The 19,169-nt window shown below is 39.8% G+C and overlaps 1 protein-coding gene across 1 annotated transcript; it reads right to left on the bottom strand.

The window, feature by feature from the left end:
• Positions 1-17,791: 17,791 nt before the first annotated feature.
• Mageb16 (MAGE family member B16) lies at positions 17,792-18,898 on the bottom strand. The gene has a single exon (XM_055599566.1). It carries the CDS (start codon positions 18,896-18,898, stop codon positions 17,792-17,794), a length of 1,107 nt encoding a protein of 368 aa, XP_055455541.1.
• Positions 18,899-19,169: the final 271 nt, after the last annotated feature.

The raw sequence follows: 19,169 nt of genomic DNA, 5'->3' as shown, positions 1-19,169 counted from the left end.
TCTCTGTGGTTTTTGATAAGAGAATAATACACAGCTTAACATAATTCTGTGTTTTTACCTTTGTGAATAGTGCTAAAAATCTATTAAGCAAGATGCCATCTATTTCCCTGCCTTCAAAAGGCAGCTTTCCAATCCCCAATCTACTGGAAGGGAAGGTTCAAATTATAAAGTTTTAGAGTCTCATAGTTCTAGATTAGAAGACACCATTATACCAAATGCATAGCTCTCAGCAGGTGCTATTGGGCCTCTTTATTCCTCCATTTCCATACTTTGAATTATTTCATGGTCTAGGGCCATCTACTCATGTAGACACTGTTATATACAATATATATTTTATTCATGTTGCCATAGTAAAAACTGCTTCGTTGATCTTTTAGAATTATTATTGTACCTCATCTGAGCAAGACTCCACTCAACATAATGGTTCAAAAGTATCCTCACATTACAGATAGCCCCTCTTCCCCTCACTAGGGAGCCCACTCAGCAACTGAACTGCATGGGCTACATCAGTGCACAAGTTTTAGGTTAACTCCATGAATGGTTCTTGGTTGGAGTATCAGTCTCAGAAAAGACCCCTGGGCCCAGATTTTTTGGTTCTGTTGCTCTCCTTCTGGCTGCTCTTTAATCACCTCCCTCAGAGGGGTGGGGCAGCATTAACAGTCCATGAGGAAGATAATACAGCCAGTCCTGATCAGACCTGATAGGCTAGGGTCAGATGAAAGGGGAAGAGGACCTCCCCTATCAGTGGAATGGGGAAGGGGGATTCGAAGCAAAGAGGAGGGTGGAACTGGGAGGAGAAAAAAGAGGGGGCTACAGCTGGGATACAAAGGGAATAAATTGTAATAAATAAAAATATATTTAAAAAGTACATTCAAGAAAGTATATTCAAAGCAAAACAAAAAAAAACAAAACAAAAACAAAAACAAAAAAACAAACTAAAACAAAAAACAAACCAAAACAAAAAATAACAACGTATTCTCACACAATCCAAGAGGTTGTTTAAGGCAAGGGTACTTTGAAAAGGGAAGACCTGAGACATGAGTGTCTACAATGTGGCCTACCACAACTGTTTTAGTTGTCCTAGTGAGAATTTTAACAGAGATATTAAGACAGGGAAGTTCCTGAGTATGAAGTCAGTACCTAATATTTTACAAAATTCTCTTTTCAAGGTTTAATAGTTGCACCAGAAAAGGTGCAGACAGAGACACCATATTTGTATTTGGGACATAAATTATACCCTCAGACTATTATGGCTCAGAAAATTCAATTAAGGAAAGACAACCTGAAAATTTTACATGACTTTCAGAAGTTGTTAGTTGACATTAATTAGATTAGACCCCATTTGAAGTTAACTGCAGGAGAGCTGAAACCATTTTTGACCTTTCAAAAAGAAAGGCTGATCCTTTGTCAAAAGGGAGCTTAACAAAGAAGCTAGTGATGTTTTACAAAAGAGAACATTAGCTATTGAAAAACAACATGTTCAATATATAGATTATTCAAAAGAATAGGGTGCATATATTCTGGCTACTGTTCATACTCCAACCATTGTACTATGGCAAGAAGGACCATTATTATGGTTGCACTTGCCTGTGTCTCCTGTGTGAGTTCTAACACCACGTTATGAAGCAGTGGCTAGTTTTGTTCAAATGGCTCGAATAGAATAGTATTTTGGTAGAGAGCCCTTCTTAATTGTAGTACCTTTTACCAAACAACAAGTAGACTAGTTATTTAAAAATGCAGATTGTTGGGCCGTAGCTTTTGCTCATTATTTAGGACTTAATGACAATCATTATCCAAAAGATAAATTACTTCAATTTTTCAATGAGCATGCCTTTGTATTTCCTAAATAATTAAACAAGAGCCAATACCTCAAGTTCCAACAGTATTCACATATGGATCTTCAAATGGAAAAGTTGTATGTGTACTGCAGGGACAAACTTAGGTTTTGTGAACATTACCAACCTCAGCTTCAAGTTGTAGAATTACAAGCTGTTACTGCAGTCTTTAAAAGTATGACTTCTACCTCTTTCAACTTGTACACTGATAGCCATTATATTGCTAAGGCTTTGCAAGTCCTATAACATATTTTGATACAGCTAATAAACAAAAACAAGATCTATTAGGGAGATACAACAAAATATCCAGAGCTATGTGCAGCCTTGTTATATAGGGCATATTAGAACTCATTCAGAACTTCCTCACAACTAATTTTAGGGAATGATTGAGCAGATCAAGCCACATGCTTGGCTGGATTAACTCAACAAGAACTGGCTCAACAATCTCATACCTTACATCATCAAAACAGTCAGAGCTTAAGAAAGCAATTTAATATTATCAGAGAAACCACTAGACAAATTAAGATTATCTTCTTCTTGTCCTGAATATTGTAATGTACCTTAATATGGTGTCAGTCCTAAAGGATTGACTCCCAATCATTTGTGGCAAACGAACATAACTCATATCCCAGAATTTGAAAAACTAAAATATGTTCATGTAACAATTGATATTTTTTCAGGATTTATCATGGCAACTCTCTTAACAGGAGAAGCCACCAAACACCTTATAAGTCATTGCTTAAAATGTTTAGCTACAATTGATATTCTTTCCATTATAAAGACTGATAATGGTACTGCATATATTAGTCAAGCTTTTCAGCATTTTTGTGCACAAAAGAATATAAATCATAAAACAGGTATTCCATATAATCCTCGAGGTCAAGGAATTGTGGAGTGTCCATGGATCTCTTAAGAACCAATTGCAAAAAAATAAAAAAGGGCAAGTTGTAGTCTCAAACACCACATAATTATCATAATCATGCTCTCTTTATTTTAATTTTTAAAGATACATTATATTTTGATTTTAATTAATTCCAGTTTATTAATTTTGTATCCCACCTGAAGCTCCCTCCTTCTCCCCCTCCCAATCCCACTTTCCTTCCCTCTTCTCCACCCATGTACCTCCCCCAGTCCACTAATAGGGGAAGTCCTCCTCCCCTTCCATCTGATCCTAGTCTACTAGGTCTCATCAAGAGTGGCTGCATTGTCTTCCTCTGTGGTCTGGTAAGGCTGCACCCTCCTGAAGGTGATCAAAGAGCAGGCCACTGAGTTCATGACAGAGGCAGTCCCTGTTACCATTACTAGGGAACCCACTTGGACACTGGGCTGCCATGGGCTACAATCTATGGAGGGGTTCTAGGTTACCTCCATGCATGGTCCTTGGTTGGAGTATCAGAAAACACACCCATGTCCACATTTTTTTGTTTCTGTTGCTCTCCTTGTGGCAATACTGTCCCCTCCAGGCATTTCTCTCTCCCCCTGCTTTCATAAGATTCCCTGCATTCTGCTCAAAGTTTGGCTATGAATCTCAGCATCTGCTTTGATAGCTTAGAGGGTAAAGTCTTTTAGAGACCCTCTGCCATAGGCTCCTGTCTTGTTCCCTGTTTTTACCCTCTTCTGATGCCTTTCTGAATGAAGACTGAGCATCTGAAAGAGTCCTCCTTCTTGATTAACTTCTTCAGGTGTAGAGATTTTAATATGTTTATCCTATATTATATGTCTAATATCCACTTATGAGTGAGTATATACCCTATGCGTCTTTTTGCTTCTAGGATAGCTCACTCAGGATGATATTTTCTAGATCCCACCATTTGCTTGCAAATTCCATGATTTCCTTGTTTTTAGTTTCTAGGTACTATTCCATTGTGTAAATGTATCACAATTTCTGTATCCATTCCTCAAACGAGGGGCATCTGGGTTGTTTCTAGCTGCTGGCTATTATAAATAAAGTTGCTATGAACATGGTTAAGCAAATGTCCTTGTTGTATACTTGAGCATCTATTTGGATATATACCTAGAAGTGGCATAGCTGGATCTTGAGGTAGCACTATTCCTAATTGTCTGAGAAGGCACCAGATTGATTTCCAAAGTGGTTGTACAAGTTTACATTCCCACCAGCAATGGAGGAAGGTGCTGCCTTCTCCACCACCTCTTCAGCATGTGTTGTCACTTGAGTATTTTATCTTAGCCATTCTGATGGGTGTAAGGTGAAATCTCAGCATCATTTTGATTTGGATTTGCCTGATGGCTAATGATGTTGAGCATTTCTTTAAGTGTTTCTCTGCCATTTGATATTCCTCTATCGAGAATTCTCTGTTTAGCTCTGTACCCCATATTTTAATTGGGTTACTTGATTTGTTGCTGTTTAACTTATGTTCTTTATATATGCTGGATATTAGCCCTCTGTCAGATACAGGGTTGGTGAAGATCCTTTCCCAGTCTGTAAGCAGTCCTTTAGTTTACTGAAGGTTTTCAGTTTCATGAGGTCCCATTTATTGATTGTTGATCTTATAGCCTGTGCTGTTGGTGTTCTGTTCAGGAAGTTGTCTCTTGTGCCAATGAGTTCAAGGCTCTTCCCCACTTTTTCTTCTATCAGGTTTAGTTTGTCTGGTTTTATGTTGAGGTCTTTGATCCACTTGGATTTTAGTTTTGTGCAGGGTGACGGGTATGGATATATTTTCGTTTTTCTGAATGTGGATATACAAGGTTATTGTGTGGCTGATTGATTGTAGTACCCTAATACCAAAAATTATCCCCAAGTAAAATGGAAAGATCCAATTACTGGAATATGGCAGAACCCTGACCCTGTATTAATATGGGAAGGAGGGCATATTTGTGTTTTCCCGCAGGATGCTTAAGGAGCCAGATGGATCCCAGAAAGGTTGGTGCAATTTTCAGATGTTCCCCAGAAGGAGGATGTTCCTGCTGCTGGAATTCTGTCCTGATGTTGAATGAAGAGCTATATTTGGCTTATGCTCCTGACCTACCATTGTTTCATTCTGCTCCTGAGAGAAACTTTTTTAGATACAATGTGACTGGACTTGATTGCTCTGGTAATCAGGACAAGTCTCAAGAATGAAAAAGGTGACTGACTATGGGGCTTTGGTCTGATTCTGGTTTTCAGCAGACCTATATATGGAATCTTGCCATGCTTTGTTGTTTGGAAATGTTATACAAGATTCAAACTTTAATGTTTCTTGCCATCAATGTAAAGTAACAAACGGTATTTCTAAGCTTTCGAGTGGACAACAGGTTCTGGTTGTTCAACAGTCTTTTATTATGGTTCCTGTGAATGTTTCTCAGCCTTGGTATTCTTCTAAGTCACTTTTATGGTGTGTTATAGGACTTGGCTTATTAATATTAAAGCTGATCTGCATAAGATTAAACTCCAGTGTCTACCCTAGAAGAGGTTGGCTGTCAAAGACAAATAAAATCTCTCTGAAGAATATTCACCCTTATACAAGGGATGAATGAAAGAATTTATGTACCAATGACGGGTAAGTATCTCTTTCAAGAGAGACAATGTAAGATAGGCACAACCTTCTGCTCTATAGCTCTTAAGTTATGGTTATTTTTTAAAATTATATATATAAAGGGAGACCTGTGGAGAGCTGCTTGTTTTTCAAGAATATGTTTTCACCCTGGCTTTCACCAGGAGACAGGGATAGGCAGGATGCTTTTTGCCAAGTTCATTTCCTTTGGTTTAGATGGGGATTACACAAATAGGTGGGCGAGGTAAACAAGTTTGACTTCTGCATGGACCCCTTCATTGTATCAAGTTGTTTTGCTCTATAAAAGAGGATTATTGGAATAAGCTGGTGTGTTACCACTCTACTGGCTGCCCTCTGGAACAGATCCCATATGTATTGTGTTGGTCATGGGACCTCATGAAACTGAAAAGCTTCTGTAAAGCAAAGGACACCATCATAAAAAAAAAAAAAAAAAAAAAAAAAAAAAAAAAAACACCACACACACACAAAAAAATAAACGACTGCCTACAGATTGGGAAAGAATCTTCACCAACCTTCTATCTGACAAAGGGCTAATATCCAGCATATATAAAGAACTAAAGAAGTTTAAAAGCGGGGGGGGGGCAAGATGGCGGCACCGGGAGAACACCGTGTCTGAGAAGCGGGACAACACACTCCATGCAGTGACCAGGAGACTGAACTTTGGGCCCTAAAACAACAGCAATCGATCATGTTTCCCAGGTGAGGGGAGGCTCCCACGGCGTGGGAATCGGTCGGGTCCACTCTTGGCTGCCCAGCCAGAACCCAGAAGAGAACCTGGCTAATGCGGGCTTTGGGTCTCTGGGCTGGTGCTGCAAGCCTGCTTGTCCCGATCAGTTTCCCAGGCTGATTGGTGGGCACAAGGGTGCCTGAGGCTGGGAGCCCCAGTCACAAAAAAACCCCACAGGGAAGGAAAGTTGCCAGACTGGTCACAGGTCACCCAGTCTTTCCCTGGAAGGTCTCTCCGACCACGGGTACCTGCCGTCATCACAATTGAGCTCCCGCGCCATGCACTGATTGCAGCTGCGTGCCCAGCTCAAAATCCCTACTCCCTCTTTGGAGGAGGCAGGAGGCATCCAGCAGAATCTGCAACAGACCACATTGTCTGTACCCCAACCCGGGGCTGAGAAAACCCAATCCTTTCGGGCACTCCCCCAAACGCCGACATAACCCTGCCGCAGTGGAGTGGAAGGATAAAGATGCACACAGTGGCTTCACAGTGCTGGAACTCCAGTGCTGCCGGCTGCTCCTAGCAAACAAACTACAGCTCGAGATCTGAGACTGTGGTCATTCTACACGTCCTGAGATTCTCCTGGGTCTAGCGCAATAAGGTCTAGCAGCAAGTTCTATCACCGGCGCCCCCCCCCAACCCCTGGCAGAGAAACGCAGGCTCAGGGCTCAGGATCCGACTGAGAAGCCCCAACCCCTGCTGGCACTCCCCTACAAAGGTAAGCATCACCAACAGAATACAAGAGATGGAAGAAAGAATCTCAGGAGCCAAAGACACACTTGCGGAAATTGACACGTCTCTCAAAGAAAAAATAAAATCAGAAAAGTTCCAAACACAAAACATCCAAGAAATCAAGGACACCATGAAAAGACAAAATCTAAGAATAACAGGAGTAAGAGAAAAAGAAGACATCAGGCTCAAAGGTCCGGAAAATATTTTCAAAAAAATTATAGAAGAAAACTTTCCCAACTTAAAGAAAGAGATGTCCATAAATATACAAGAGGCCTACAGAACACCAAGTAGACTAGACCAGAAAGGAAATTCTTCACATCACATCATAGTCAAAACACTGAACCTACAAAACAAAGAAAAAATTCTAAAAGCAGCAAAGGAAAAAGGCCAAGTAACATATGATGGTAGACCTATCAGAATCACACCAGATTTCTCAACAGAAACTATGAAAGCCAGAAGGGCCTGGACAAAAATCATATAGTCTTTAAGGGACCACAGATTCCAACCCAGACTACTATACCCAGCAAAACTTTCAATCAACATAGACGGAGAATTCAAGATATTCCAAGACAAAACCAAATTTAAACAATATCTACATAGTAACCCAGCTCTACAGAGCTACTAGAAGGGAAACTCCAAACCAAAGAAAACAAATACATTGAAGGAAACAGAGGAAATAGATAACTACACACAAAAAAAACAAAAACAAAAGAAGACAAGCAATGAAACTCAGTGACACCACCAACACCATATCTAAAGTAAGTAACAATTGTTGGTCACTAGTTTCTATCAACATCAACGGACTCAACTCCCCAATTAAAAGACACAGACTAACAGAATGGTTGTGGAAACAGGATCCATCATACTGTTGCATCCAAGAAACACACCTATGCAACAAAGATAAGCACTACCTCAGAGTAAAGTGCTGGAAAAATGTCTTTCAAGCAAATGGTTCCAGAAAACAAGCGGGAGTAGCCATCCTAATATCTAATAAAATAGACTTTCAACCCAAGTTAATCAAAAAAGATAAGGAGGGCCACTATATTCTCATCAAAGGAAAAATCCACCAAGAGGACATCACAATTTTGAATATCTATGCCCCAAATACAAGAGCACCTACATTCGTAAATGAAACAATATTAAAGCTTAAATCACACATTGATCTTAAAACCCTAATAGTGGGAGACTTCAACACTCCACTCTCACCAAGGGACAGATTAACTAGACAGAAAACAAATAGGGAAATAAAAACATTAACAGAGACCCTAAATCAAATGGACCTAATAGACGTCTACAGATCTTTTCATCCAAACTCAAAAGAGTATAACTTCTTTTCAGCACCGCATGGAACCTTCTCCAAAATAGACCATATAGTTGGTCATAAAGCAAGCCTCAACAGATACAAAAAAGATTGAAATAATCCCTTGTATTCTATCTGACCACCATGGACTTAAGCTGGACCTCAACAACAACAAAAATAACAAACAGCCTACACGCACATGGAAACTGAACAACTTGTTACTCAACGACAGCTGGGTTAAGGAAGAAATAAAGAAAGAAATTAAAGACTTCCTAGAATTCAATGAAAATGAAGGCACAACATACCCAAATTTATGGGACATATTGAAAGCAGTGCTCAGGGGAAAATTTATAGCACTAAGTGCCTGCAAGAAGAAATTCGTAATATCACATACAAACAACTTAATGGCCCAACTGAAAACCCTAGAAAAAAAAGAAGCAGATACACCCAAGAGGAGTAGAAGGCTGGAAATAATCAAACTCAGGGCTGAAATCAATCAATTAGAAACAAATAAAACTATTCAAAGAATCAATGAAACAAAAAGCTGGTTCTTTGAGAAAATCAACAAGATAGACAAACCCTTAGCCAAACTAACTAAAAAGCAGAGAGAATCTATCCAAATCAACAAAATCAGAGATGAAAAGGGTGACATAACTACAGACACAGAGGAAATTCGAACAATCATTAGGTCATACTACAAAAGCCTATATGCCACAAAATTTGAAAACCTAAATGAAATGGACAATTTTCTTGATAGATTCCATCTCCCAACATTAAGTCAAGATCAGGTAGAAAGACTGAATAGCCCTATATCCCCCAAGGAAATTGAAGCAGTCATTCACAGTCTCCCCTCCAAAAAAAGCCCTGGGCCAGATGGTTTCAGCGCGGAATTCTACCAGACCTTCAAAGAAGTGCTCACACCAATTCTCCTCAAACTATTCCACAAAATAGAAACAGAAGGTACATTACCAAACTCATTCTATGAAGCAATAGTCACCCTGATACCTAAACCACACAAAGACCCAACAAAAAAAGAGAACTTCAGACCTATCTCTCTTATGAACATTGACACAAAAATACTCAATAAAATACTTGCAAATCGAATCCAAGAACACATCAAATGTATCATCCACTACGACCAAGTAGGCTTCATCCCAGGCATGCAAGGGTGGTTCAACATATGGAAATCCATCAATGTAATCCACCACATAAACAATCTGAAGGAGAAAAACCACATGATCATCTCCTTAGATGCTGAAAAAACATTTGACAAAGTCCAACACCCATTCATGTTTAAAGTATCGGAGAGATCAGGGATACAAGGCGCATACCTAAACATAGTAAAGGCAATATACAGCAAGCCTATAGCCAACATCAAACTCAATGGAGAGAAACTTAAATCAATCCCACTGAAATCAGGGACAAGACAAGGCTGCCCACTCTCTCCCTACCTCTTCAACATAGTAGTTGAAGTCCTAGCCAGAGCAATAAAACAACTAAAGGAGATCAAGGGATATAAATCGGAAAGGAAGAGGTCAAACTGTCACTATTCGCAGATGATATGATAGTATATATGAGCGACCCCAAAAATTCAACCAGAGAACTCCTCCAGCTAATAAACACCTTCAGCAAAGTGGCAGGATACAAAATCAACTCAAAAAAATCAGAAGCCCTCCTGTATACCAAAGACAAAAGGGCCGAGAAAGAAATTAGGGAAACAACACCCTTCACAATAGCCACTAATAAAATAAAGTACCTTGGGGTGACACTAACCAAGCAAGTGAAAGACCTGTTTGAGAAAAACTTCAAGTATCTGAAGAAAGAAATTGAAGAAGATCTCAGAAGATGGAAAGATCTCCCGTGCTCATGGATTGGTAGGATTAACATTGTGAAAATGGCCATCCTGCCAAAAGCAATCTACAGATTCAATGCAATTCCCATCAAAATACCAACTCAATTCCTTACAGACCTTGAAAAAAAGATTCTCAGCTTCATATGAAGAAACAAAAAACCCAGAATCTCCAAAACAATCCTGTACAACAACAGATCATCTGGAGGTATCTCTATCCCCGATCTCCAGTTGTACTACAGAGCAATAGTAATTAAAACTGCATCGTATTGGCACAAAAACAGAAAGGAAGATCAATGGAACCGCATAGAAGACCCAGAAATAAACCCACACACCTATGAATACTCGATTTTTGACAAAGAAGCCAAAACCATTCAATGGAAAAAAGACAGCATCTTCAACAAATGGTGCTGGTCCAACTGGATGTCCACATGCAGAAAAAATGAAAATAGATCTATATTTATCACCCTGCACAAAACTAAAGTCCAAGTGGATCAAAGACCTCAACATAAAACCAGATACTCTAAATCTGTTAGAAGAAAAAGTGGGGAACAGCCTAGAACTCATTGGCACAGGAGACAACTTCCTGAACAGAACACCAACAGCACAGGCTGTAAGAGCAACAATCAATAAATGGGACCTCATGAAACTGAAAAGCTTCTGTAAAGCAAAAGACACTGTCATCAAAATAAAACGCTTGCCTATAGATTGGGAAAGAATCTTCACTAACCCTTTATCGGACAGAGGACTAATATCGAGTATATACAAAGAACTAAAGAAGCTGAAAAGCAGCAAACCAAGTAATCCAATTAAAAAATGGGGAACAGAGCTAAACAGAGAATTCTCGACAGAGGAATATCGAATGGCAGAGAAACACTTAAAGAAATGCTCATCCTCATTAGCCTTCAGGGAAATGCAAATCAAAACGACCCTGAGATATCACCTCACACCCATCAGAATGGCCAAGATGAAAAACTCAAAGGACAACACATGCTGGAGAAGTTGTGGAGAAAGGGGAACCCTCCTCCACTGCTGGTGGGAATGTAAACTGATACAACCAATCTGGAAATCTATCTGGCGCTTTCTAAGACAATTAGGAATAGTGCTTCCTCAAGACCCAGCTATACCACTGCTGAAACTCATAACCAAACCTTCGGCAGAGCACAGGGAATTATATGAAAGAAGGGGGAGTTAGTATGACCTGGAGAGGACAGGAGCTCCACAAGGACCAAATATACCAGGGCACAGGGGTCTTTTATGAGACTATTTCTCCAACCAAGGACCATGTATGGATATAACCTGGAACCCCTGCTTGGATGTAGCCCATGGTAGTTCAGTATCCCAGTGGGTTCTCTAGTAAGGAGAACAGGGACTATTTCTGACATGAACTCAATGGTTGGCTCTTTGACCTTCCCCCGCCCCGAGGGAGGAGCAGCCTTGCTAGGCAACAGAGGAGGACATGGCAGCCAGTCCTGAAGATACCTGATAGGCTAGGGTCAGATGAAAGGATAGTAGGTCCTCCCCTATCAGTGGACTGGGAAAGGGGCTGGGAGGAGATGAGGGAGGGGGTGGGATTGGGAGGGAATGAAGGAGGCTGGGATATAAGGTAAATAACCTGTGATGAATATTAAAAAATAAAAAAATATTTTAAAAAGCAACTTACTGTGAGGCAGAGGCAGGCTGATCTTTCTGAGGTTTTCAGCCAGCCTGGTCTATAGAGTGAGTTCTGAACTATTTTGGACCATACAATGAGACCCTCTCTCAGAAGAAAACAGAATAACAACTAAAAGAGCAACTTAACAAAAGCTGTGTTTGTTTTGACTCATGGTTCTTGGGAACAGTCCATCATGATGAGAAAGTCATGAGCCATGGCCAGAGTACTAGGAAAAAAGTTTGCTCAAGTACACAAAAGGGATATTTGCTCAACCATGTTTATAGCAGCATTATGTGTAATAGCCAGAACCCGGAAACAACCCAGATGTCCATCAACGGAGGAATGGGTACAGAAATTGTGGTATTTTTTACACAATGGAATACTACTCAGCAATCAAAAAGGAGGAAATCATGAAATTTGCAGGCAAATGGTGGGATCTAGAATAGATCATCCTGAGTGAAATATCCCTGAAGGAGAAAGACAAACACGGCATGTACTCACTTATGTAGACCTATAAGATATGATAAACATAATGAAATCTATACACCTAAAAAAGATAATCAAGAGAGCAGACATGGGGTAATTATCAATCCTCGTTTAGAAAGACAGATGGGATTCGCATTGAACATATGACAGGAGTCTACTGAGCGCATTTGAAAGACTCTAACTAGCAGTGTTTTCAAAGCAAAGACTCATGACCAAACCTTTGGCAGAGTACAGGGAATCATAAGAAAGAAGGGGAGTTATTCTGATGAGGAAAGGATAGGAGCTCCACAAGGACCAAATATATCTGGGCACAGGGTCTTTTCTGAGACTGACATGCAACCAAGGACCATGTATGAATGTAACCTAGAACCTCTGCTCAGATGTAGCCTGTGGTAGCTCATTAACCAATTAGCTTCCCATAGTGAGGGGAACAAGGACTATTTCTAACAGGAACTCAATGACTGGCTCTTTGGCCTCCCCACCCCCCAAGGGAGGAGCAGTCCTGTTAGGCCACAAAGGAGAGCTTTGCAGCCAGTCCTGAAGATACCTGATAAAACAGGATCAGATGAATGGGGAGGAGGTCCCCCCTATAAGTGGACTTGGCAAGGGGCACGGTGGAGAGGAGGGAGGGAGGGAGGGACTGGGAGGGAATGAGGGATCGGGACAAGGTTGGGATACAGAGTTAATAAAATGTAACTGATAAGAAAAAAATAAAATTCAAAAAAAAGTTGAAAAGCAACAAATCAAGTAATCCAATTAAAAAATGGGGAACAGAGCTAAACAGAGAAATCTCTATAGAGGAATATCGAATGGTAGAGAAACACTTAAAAGAAATGTTCAACATCAATAGTCATCAGGGAAATGCAAATCAGAACGACCCTGAGATTTTACCTTACACCCATCAGAATGGCCAAGATGAAAAACTCAAGTGACAACACTTGCTGGAAAGGTTATGGAGAAAGAGGAACCCTCCTTCACAACTGGTGGGAATGTAAAGTTGTACAATCACTCTGGAAAGCATCTGGCGCTTTCTCAGACAACTAGAATAAGCCTTTCCTCAAGATCCAGCTATACCACTCCTAGGCATATATCCAAAAGATGCTCAAGTACACAAAAAGGACATTTGCTTAACCATGTTTGTACCAGCTTTATTTGTAATAGCCAGAAGCTGGAACCAACCCAGATGCCCCTCAACTGAAAAATGGATACAGAAATTGTGGTACATCTATACAATGGAATATTACTCAGCAATGAAATACAAGGAAATCATGAAATTGGAAGGTAAATGGTGGGACCTGGAAAGGATTATCCTGAGTGAGCTGTCCCAGAAGCAGAAAGACACACATGGTTCATACTCATCTAGACATATAATATAGGACAAACCTACTAAAATCTTTCCACTTAAAGAGACTAATCAAGAGGCAAGAGTGGCTAAAATGCTCAATCGCCATCCTGAAAGGCAAAGAGGATGGACTTCAGAAGAAGAAGAAAACTGGAAACTAGTTAGGAGCCTCCCACAGAGGGCCTCTGAAAGGCTCTACTCTGCAGGGTATCAAAGTAGATGCTGAGACCTAGGGCCAACTGTTGGGCAGAGTTCACGGAATCTTATGAAAGAAGTGGGAAATCTGGAGAGGACAGGAACTCCACAAGGAGAGCAACAGAAAAAAAAATTGAGCACAGTGGTCTTTCCTGAGACTCATACTCCAACCAAGTACCACGCATGGAGATAACCTAGAACCCCTGCACAGACGTAGCCCACGGCAGTTCATTGTCTAAGTGGGTTCCATAGTAGTGGGAACAGGGACTGCCTCTGACATGAACTGATTGGCCTGCTCTTTGATCACCTCTCCATGAAGGGAGTGCAGCCTTACCAGGTCACAGAAAATGAAAATGCAGCCACTCCTGATGACACCTGATAGAGTAGGATCAGAAGGAAGGAGAGGAAGACCTCCCCTATCAGTGGACTTGGGGAAGGGCATGCGTGAAGAAGGGGGAGGGAGGGTGGGATTGGGAGGGGAGCAGGGAGGGGTTTATGGGGGGGAAATACAAAGTAAATAAAGTGTAATTAAGAAAAATTTAAAAAATGAATAATAACAACAAAAACCCAAAAAAGTAAATATATGAAAAAGAACAAAATGGTCACACCCAACAGGATACTCTTGCAAACATTAAAATATTCAAAGAAAGAATGTTGCTAATCACAGAGATCACAGAGATAGGCACACTGGGCAATGGCATTATAAATAATACCGTTTCTAAGAACAGAGTGTATCTGACATATCAAAGGGAAAAGAAACACTGTCACCGAAACAATCCACCAGGGACAGGCCCTCAAATATTGGCATGTGAAAAGTTCACCTGTTACTTATCTGTTCTGTGTTGTTACTTTAAATTACATGGTACAAGACACTACTCTCTTTTCTCATTGTCCACTTATTTCCTCATCTTTTCAGTTTATTAAGTCGGCTTAACTTTATTTTATTTTTTGCATCTGTTGTGGTTTGAATTTTGCCTCCTCCCATATAAATATCAAAGACATAAATATTAGTACCTGAGAAAATAACCTGAATTAGAAATAGGGTCTCTGAAGGTATAGTTTAAACCTTTAGCCATTAAACTGGCATTTTATTAGAAGAGATATAGACATGACTGGAAGAAGGTCATGTGATTCACGATGGAGGCAGAAATTAGATTTTGAAAACATGTTTACTGAAAGAAGCCAGTACCAACAAACAGATCCACAAAATACAGCTATATACCACTCTGATTTTATTTAAAAGGAAAATTGAACAGATGTTACCTGATGAAACTTGAGAAGGCTGGACTGCATGGAATTTGAGTCAACTTTTTTCACTAACAATAAGAATTAAAATATTAATTAGAATACTAATTAAATTACACTTCTAAACTCCTTGAATATTACCATAAAAATAAATGCAAAGGTTGAATACAAATAATGCTATGGTGCTTTATTTATGAAATAAATTGAAAGGATAAAAAGCCATTTGGTAAAATTATGTCAATACTTCAAGTAGGAAAGATAAAAACAATGGAAGAATAGAGTTGTATCAATTTGCTACAGCTGCTTTAATAGAGTAGATTAGAATGCATTACACAGCAGAAATGCATTCTAATCTACTTTTGAGGACTAGAATCTCAGATCAAGGTACATTAGAATATGGATTCTCAAAAGGTATTAGGAGAGGTTCTGTTCCTGTTTCTTCTTCTGTAAAACATACTCATTTTGGCAAAATATTCTCCTGATAGTCTCCTTGTGTATACATATCTATATCTCTCCACAAAGCATTCATTCATTCATTCCTTTATTTAATCACTTTACAGCCCAATTGCAGCCCCTTCCCACCTCTCCTCCTCTCTGCCCTTGTGTCCTCTTCCTTCTTCCCCTTCCCCTTTGGCCCCCAAGGGGTACCAACCCACCTTGAGGGGTACTTCAAGTCACATAAGGACTAAGTGCATCCTCTCCCACAAAGACCAGACAAGGTAGCCCAGCTGCACTAAACAAGTAAACTGCAGTAAGTTTTCCATGGGTGATGTTCTTTTAAAAATGGAGAAATGAAGTCCATCTCATTTGCCTTTCTGAATGAAGATTGAGCATCTTACCCGGGTCTTCCTTCTTGATTAGCTTCTTTAGGTGTACAGATTTTAGTATGATTATCCAGTATTATATGTCTAATATCCACTTATAAGTGAGTATATACCATGTGTGTCTTTCTGCTTCTGGGATACCTCACTCAGGATGATCTTTTCTAGATCCCACCATTTGCCTGCAAATTTCATGACTTTTTTTTTAATTGCTGAGGAGTATTCCATTGCATAAATGTACCACAGTTTCTGTATCCAATCTTCAACTGAGGGACATCAGAAGAGGGAAAAAACAAGGAACAGGACAGGAGCCTATCACAGAGGGTCTCTGAAAGACTCTACACATCAGGGTATCAAAATATATGCTGAAATTCATAGCCAAACTTTTTTCAGAGTGCAGGGAATCTTATGAAAGAAGTGGGAGATAGAAAGACCTGGAGGGAACAGGAGCTCCACAAGGAGAGCAACAGAACCAAAAAATCTGAGCACAGGGGTCTTTTCTGAGACTGATACTCCAAACAAGGACCATGCATGGAGATAACTTAGAACCCCTGCACAGATGTAGCCCATGGCAACTCAGTCTCCAAGAGGGTTCCCCAATAATAGAACAGGAACCATTTCTGACATGAATTCATAGGCTGGCTCTTTGATCACCTCTGTCTGAGGGGAGCAGCCTTACCAGTACACAAAGGAAAACAATGAAGCCAGTCCTGATGAGACTGGATAGACTAGGGCCAGATGGAAGGGGAGGAGGACCTCCCCAATCATTGGGCTGGGGGAGAGGCATAGGAGAAGAAGAAGGAAGGAGGATGGGATTGAGAGGGATTGGGGAAGGGGGCTACAGCTGGGATACCAAGTGAATAAACTGTAATTAATAAAAATAAAATAAAAAATTTAAAAATGGAGAAATGGATTTTCAGTTATAAAAAAATTCTTATAATTTTTGACAAGGAACAACTAATTCCCTTCATCTAAATTAGCAATATTTTCACTACTCATATATTTATTAAAATTAGTGTTATTATATAAAGTTTAAATCATATTAAAGGTAATTTATTTAAAAGTCTCTCTTAAACCGCTTATTTTCAGACTTTACCACTCCTGAGAAATGAGTGTTAAACCAGTGGCTTTTGTGTCTCTGTTACCTATGAACATGTCCATAATTATTTGCAAATATAGCCTTAGTTTGTTATCAACATTCAGCAGAATAGAACTGGGGGAGAGAGATGGACAGTTTTGACTCTTCTTGCTTGAATAATGTGTTTAAGTAAACAAAACCACAAAGAGTGTTTTGCATTCAACTTTTGGATGTCAACTTTGGAGTTCATCATGCACTGGTCTTACTACATCTCAGTTCTCTCTTCCTCAAAATTTCACTTAAAAACTAACACTCTGAAGAAGTTTACCTTACCAAAACCTCATTGCATTTTCCTTCTTCAGGATATTTACCCTTAACAGGATCTTAAGGACTGATTTACCTATAAACACTATCTTTATCTTTAACCTATTAGAAGATATACTACCATAATCAATACATTTATAAGCGAAAGGACTACATGTTGTTTAATCTAGAACTCTAGTAAAGTAAAATAACTACTGAAAAATAATAAATGCTCATATAAGGTTTGGGTAATAAAAGAGACTACAAATGTGAACCAAAATTTGTAGAATTATTTTACTCTTGGCAACATAAAGTAAAGAAACTCCACATGTATCATGTAATTATACTGAGAAATGGAAAGGTACAAAAAATTAGAACAAATCTGTTTAAATGGTAAAACCTTAACAAACGTGTTTTGGCAATCCAGGTAATTATACAGATAGATAAAAATATTCCATGATTAATTTTATCTCATGACACAGCTCTATTACATTTGTGAATGGCATTCACTGAAGTTATTTCAAGCTAAACAACAGTGCTATTATGTTCAATCATGCTCAAATATAAGGGGCAAACTGTGAAGGAAAAAATGACATGGTATTTATACAAATTAGAACTATACAGATAATAGACCTATCAACCTAGGTCTATTATCACCTTTAACTCTAAAAATTCTCTGAAATTATTAAGGAGTAATTTATCTCTGATTTTACTAGAAATGAGGAAAGCTGCTGCTCATGGCACTAGAACTAGCACCAGAAGCAGAACTCGGGCCAGCATCATCTAAAATCATGGCAAGGGTTCTCTTTTCCTCTTCTTCTATCAAAGCTTCTTCATACTGAGAAGGGAAAGCAGTAGGGTCTGTCCCATGAAGCTTTGCCACAAACTCTAATACTTTCATCTTATTAGTTTCAGCTCGAACCCGGGGCCCCCACACAAATTCATACTGCACAGGATCACTACTAGCTACTGCCTGGCACATGAGGTATTGTTCCTTCACAAACTCATCAGTTATAAGCTGTCTAGGGTCACCAAATAAGAAATTATTCATCCCAGCATAGATTCCCATTGGATTCAACAGTTCCCAAATCTCATCTTCAGTGGCACGGTTGCCTTTCAGGAAGATTATCCCCAGGATGATTATCAGGAAACCGGTCTTAGGAAAACTATACTCATCACTGCACATCCCATCATAGGTGAGACCTAATTTGATAAAGAGGGCATAGTAGTGGCTGACAGGATCTACCTCCTTAACATCCAGCCCAAAGACCATCTCCATGCGCTCAGCAGCTTTCATGAGGATTTCGTGAAAACGATGTTCTTCTTCTCTGACAATGAGTTTCACTATTTCAGCCCTGCTCATTATCTCTTTCATCTGATACTTGTACAGCATGTAATTCACCAAAAAATTAACTTTCCCATCTGCACTCATCATAGGTAAATTCATGGGGGCTGGTGGACATGGTGGATTGACCGGGTTACCTTGCTCTTCTTGGTTACTAAGACCCTCAGCAGATTCTCTTGAAGAGGCACAGGGACTTTGAAGAACCCCAGAAGTACTGGGTGTCTCATCTTTAGGATCTTCCTGTTTGCTGCCCATAAGAGTATGAGCAGAGGAACATGGGTCCTCCAAATCCTTGGAAACCTGTGTAATCTCTAGGGCCTGGTTCTCCTCACAGGTCTGGTTCATAAGAAGATGAGAGGAGGGACATGGTTCCTCCACATCCTTTGAGACTGCTGCAACCTGTAGGTCCTGGGTCACCTCACAGGTATGGCCTTGGTCATCTGCATATTCTGGAGATTTCTGAAGATGAGACATGGCGACTCTAATAGACTAGACGTAAATAAGGGTGTAGGCAGCAAGGCAGCAATGAGGAATCACTGTTTGAAAGAAAAAAGGGATGATGTGAGGGTAATCAGCCAGTAAAAGCCACTTCCAACAGACTTCTGGAAAACATATTATAAAGGTTCACATGCAAAAACTGGTACAGGAATATGGAAGACTGGCTGAGTGCTAGACACCCCAATATGAAAGTTATCAGGATTCATAGTAGACACAGATTTGGCTCTGTAATACCCATTCCTTTTCT

Source organism: Psammomys obesus, unplaced genomic scaffold (genome assembly GCF_907164565.1).
Source record: "Psammomys obesus unplaced genomic scaffold, mPsaObe1.curated_primary_1811, whole genome shotgun sequence".
Classification (NCBI taxonomy): domain Eukaryota; kingdom Metazoa; phylum Chordata; class Mammalia; order Rodentia; family Muridae; genus Psammomys; species Psammomys obesus.
This window is presented reverse-complemented; position numbering and strand designations above follow the sequence as displayed.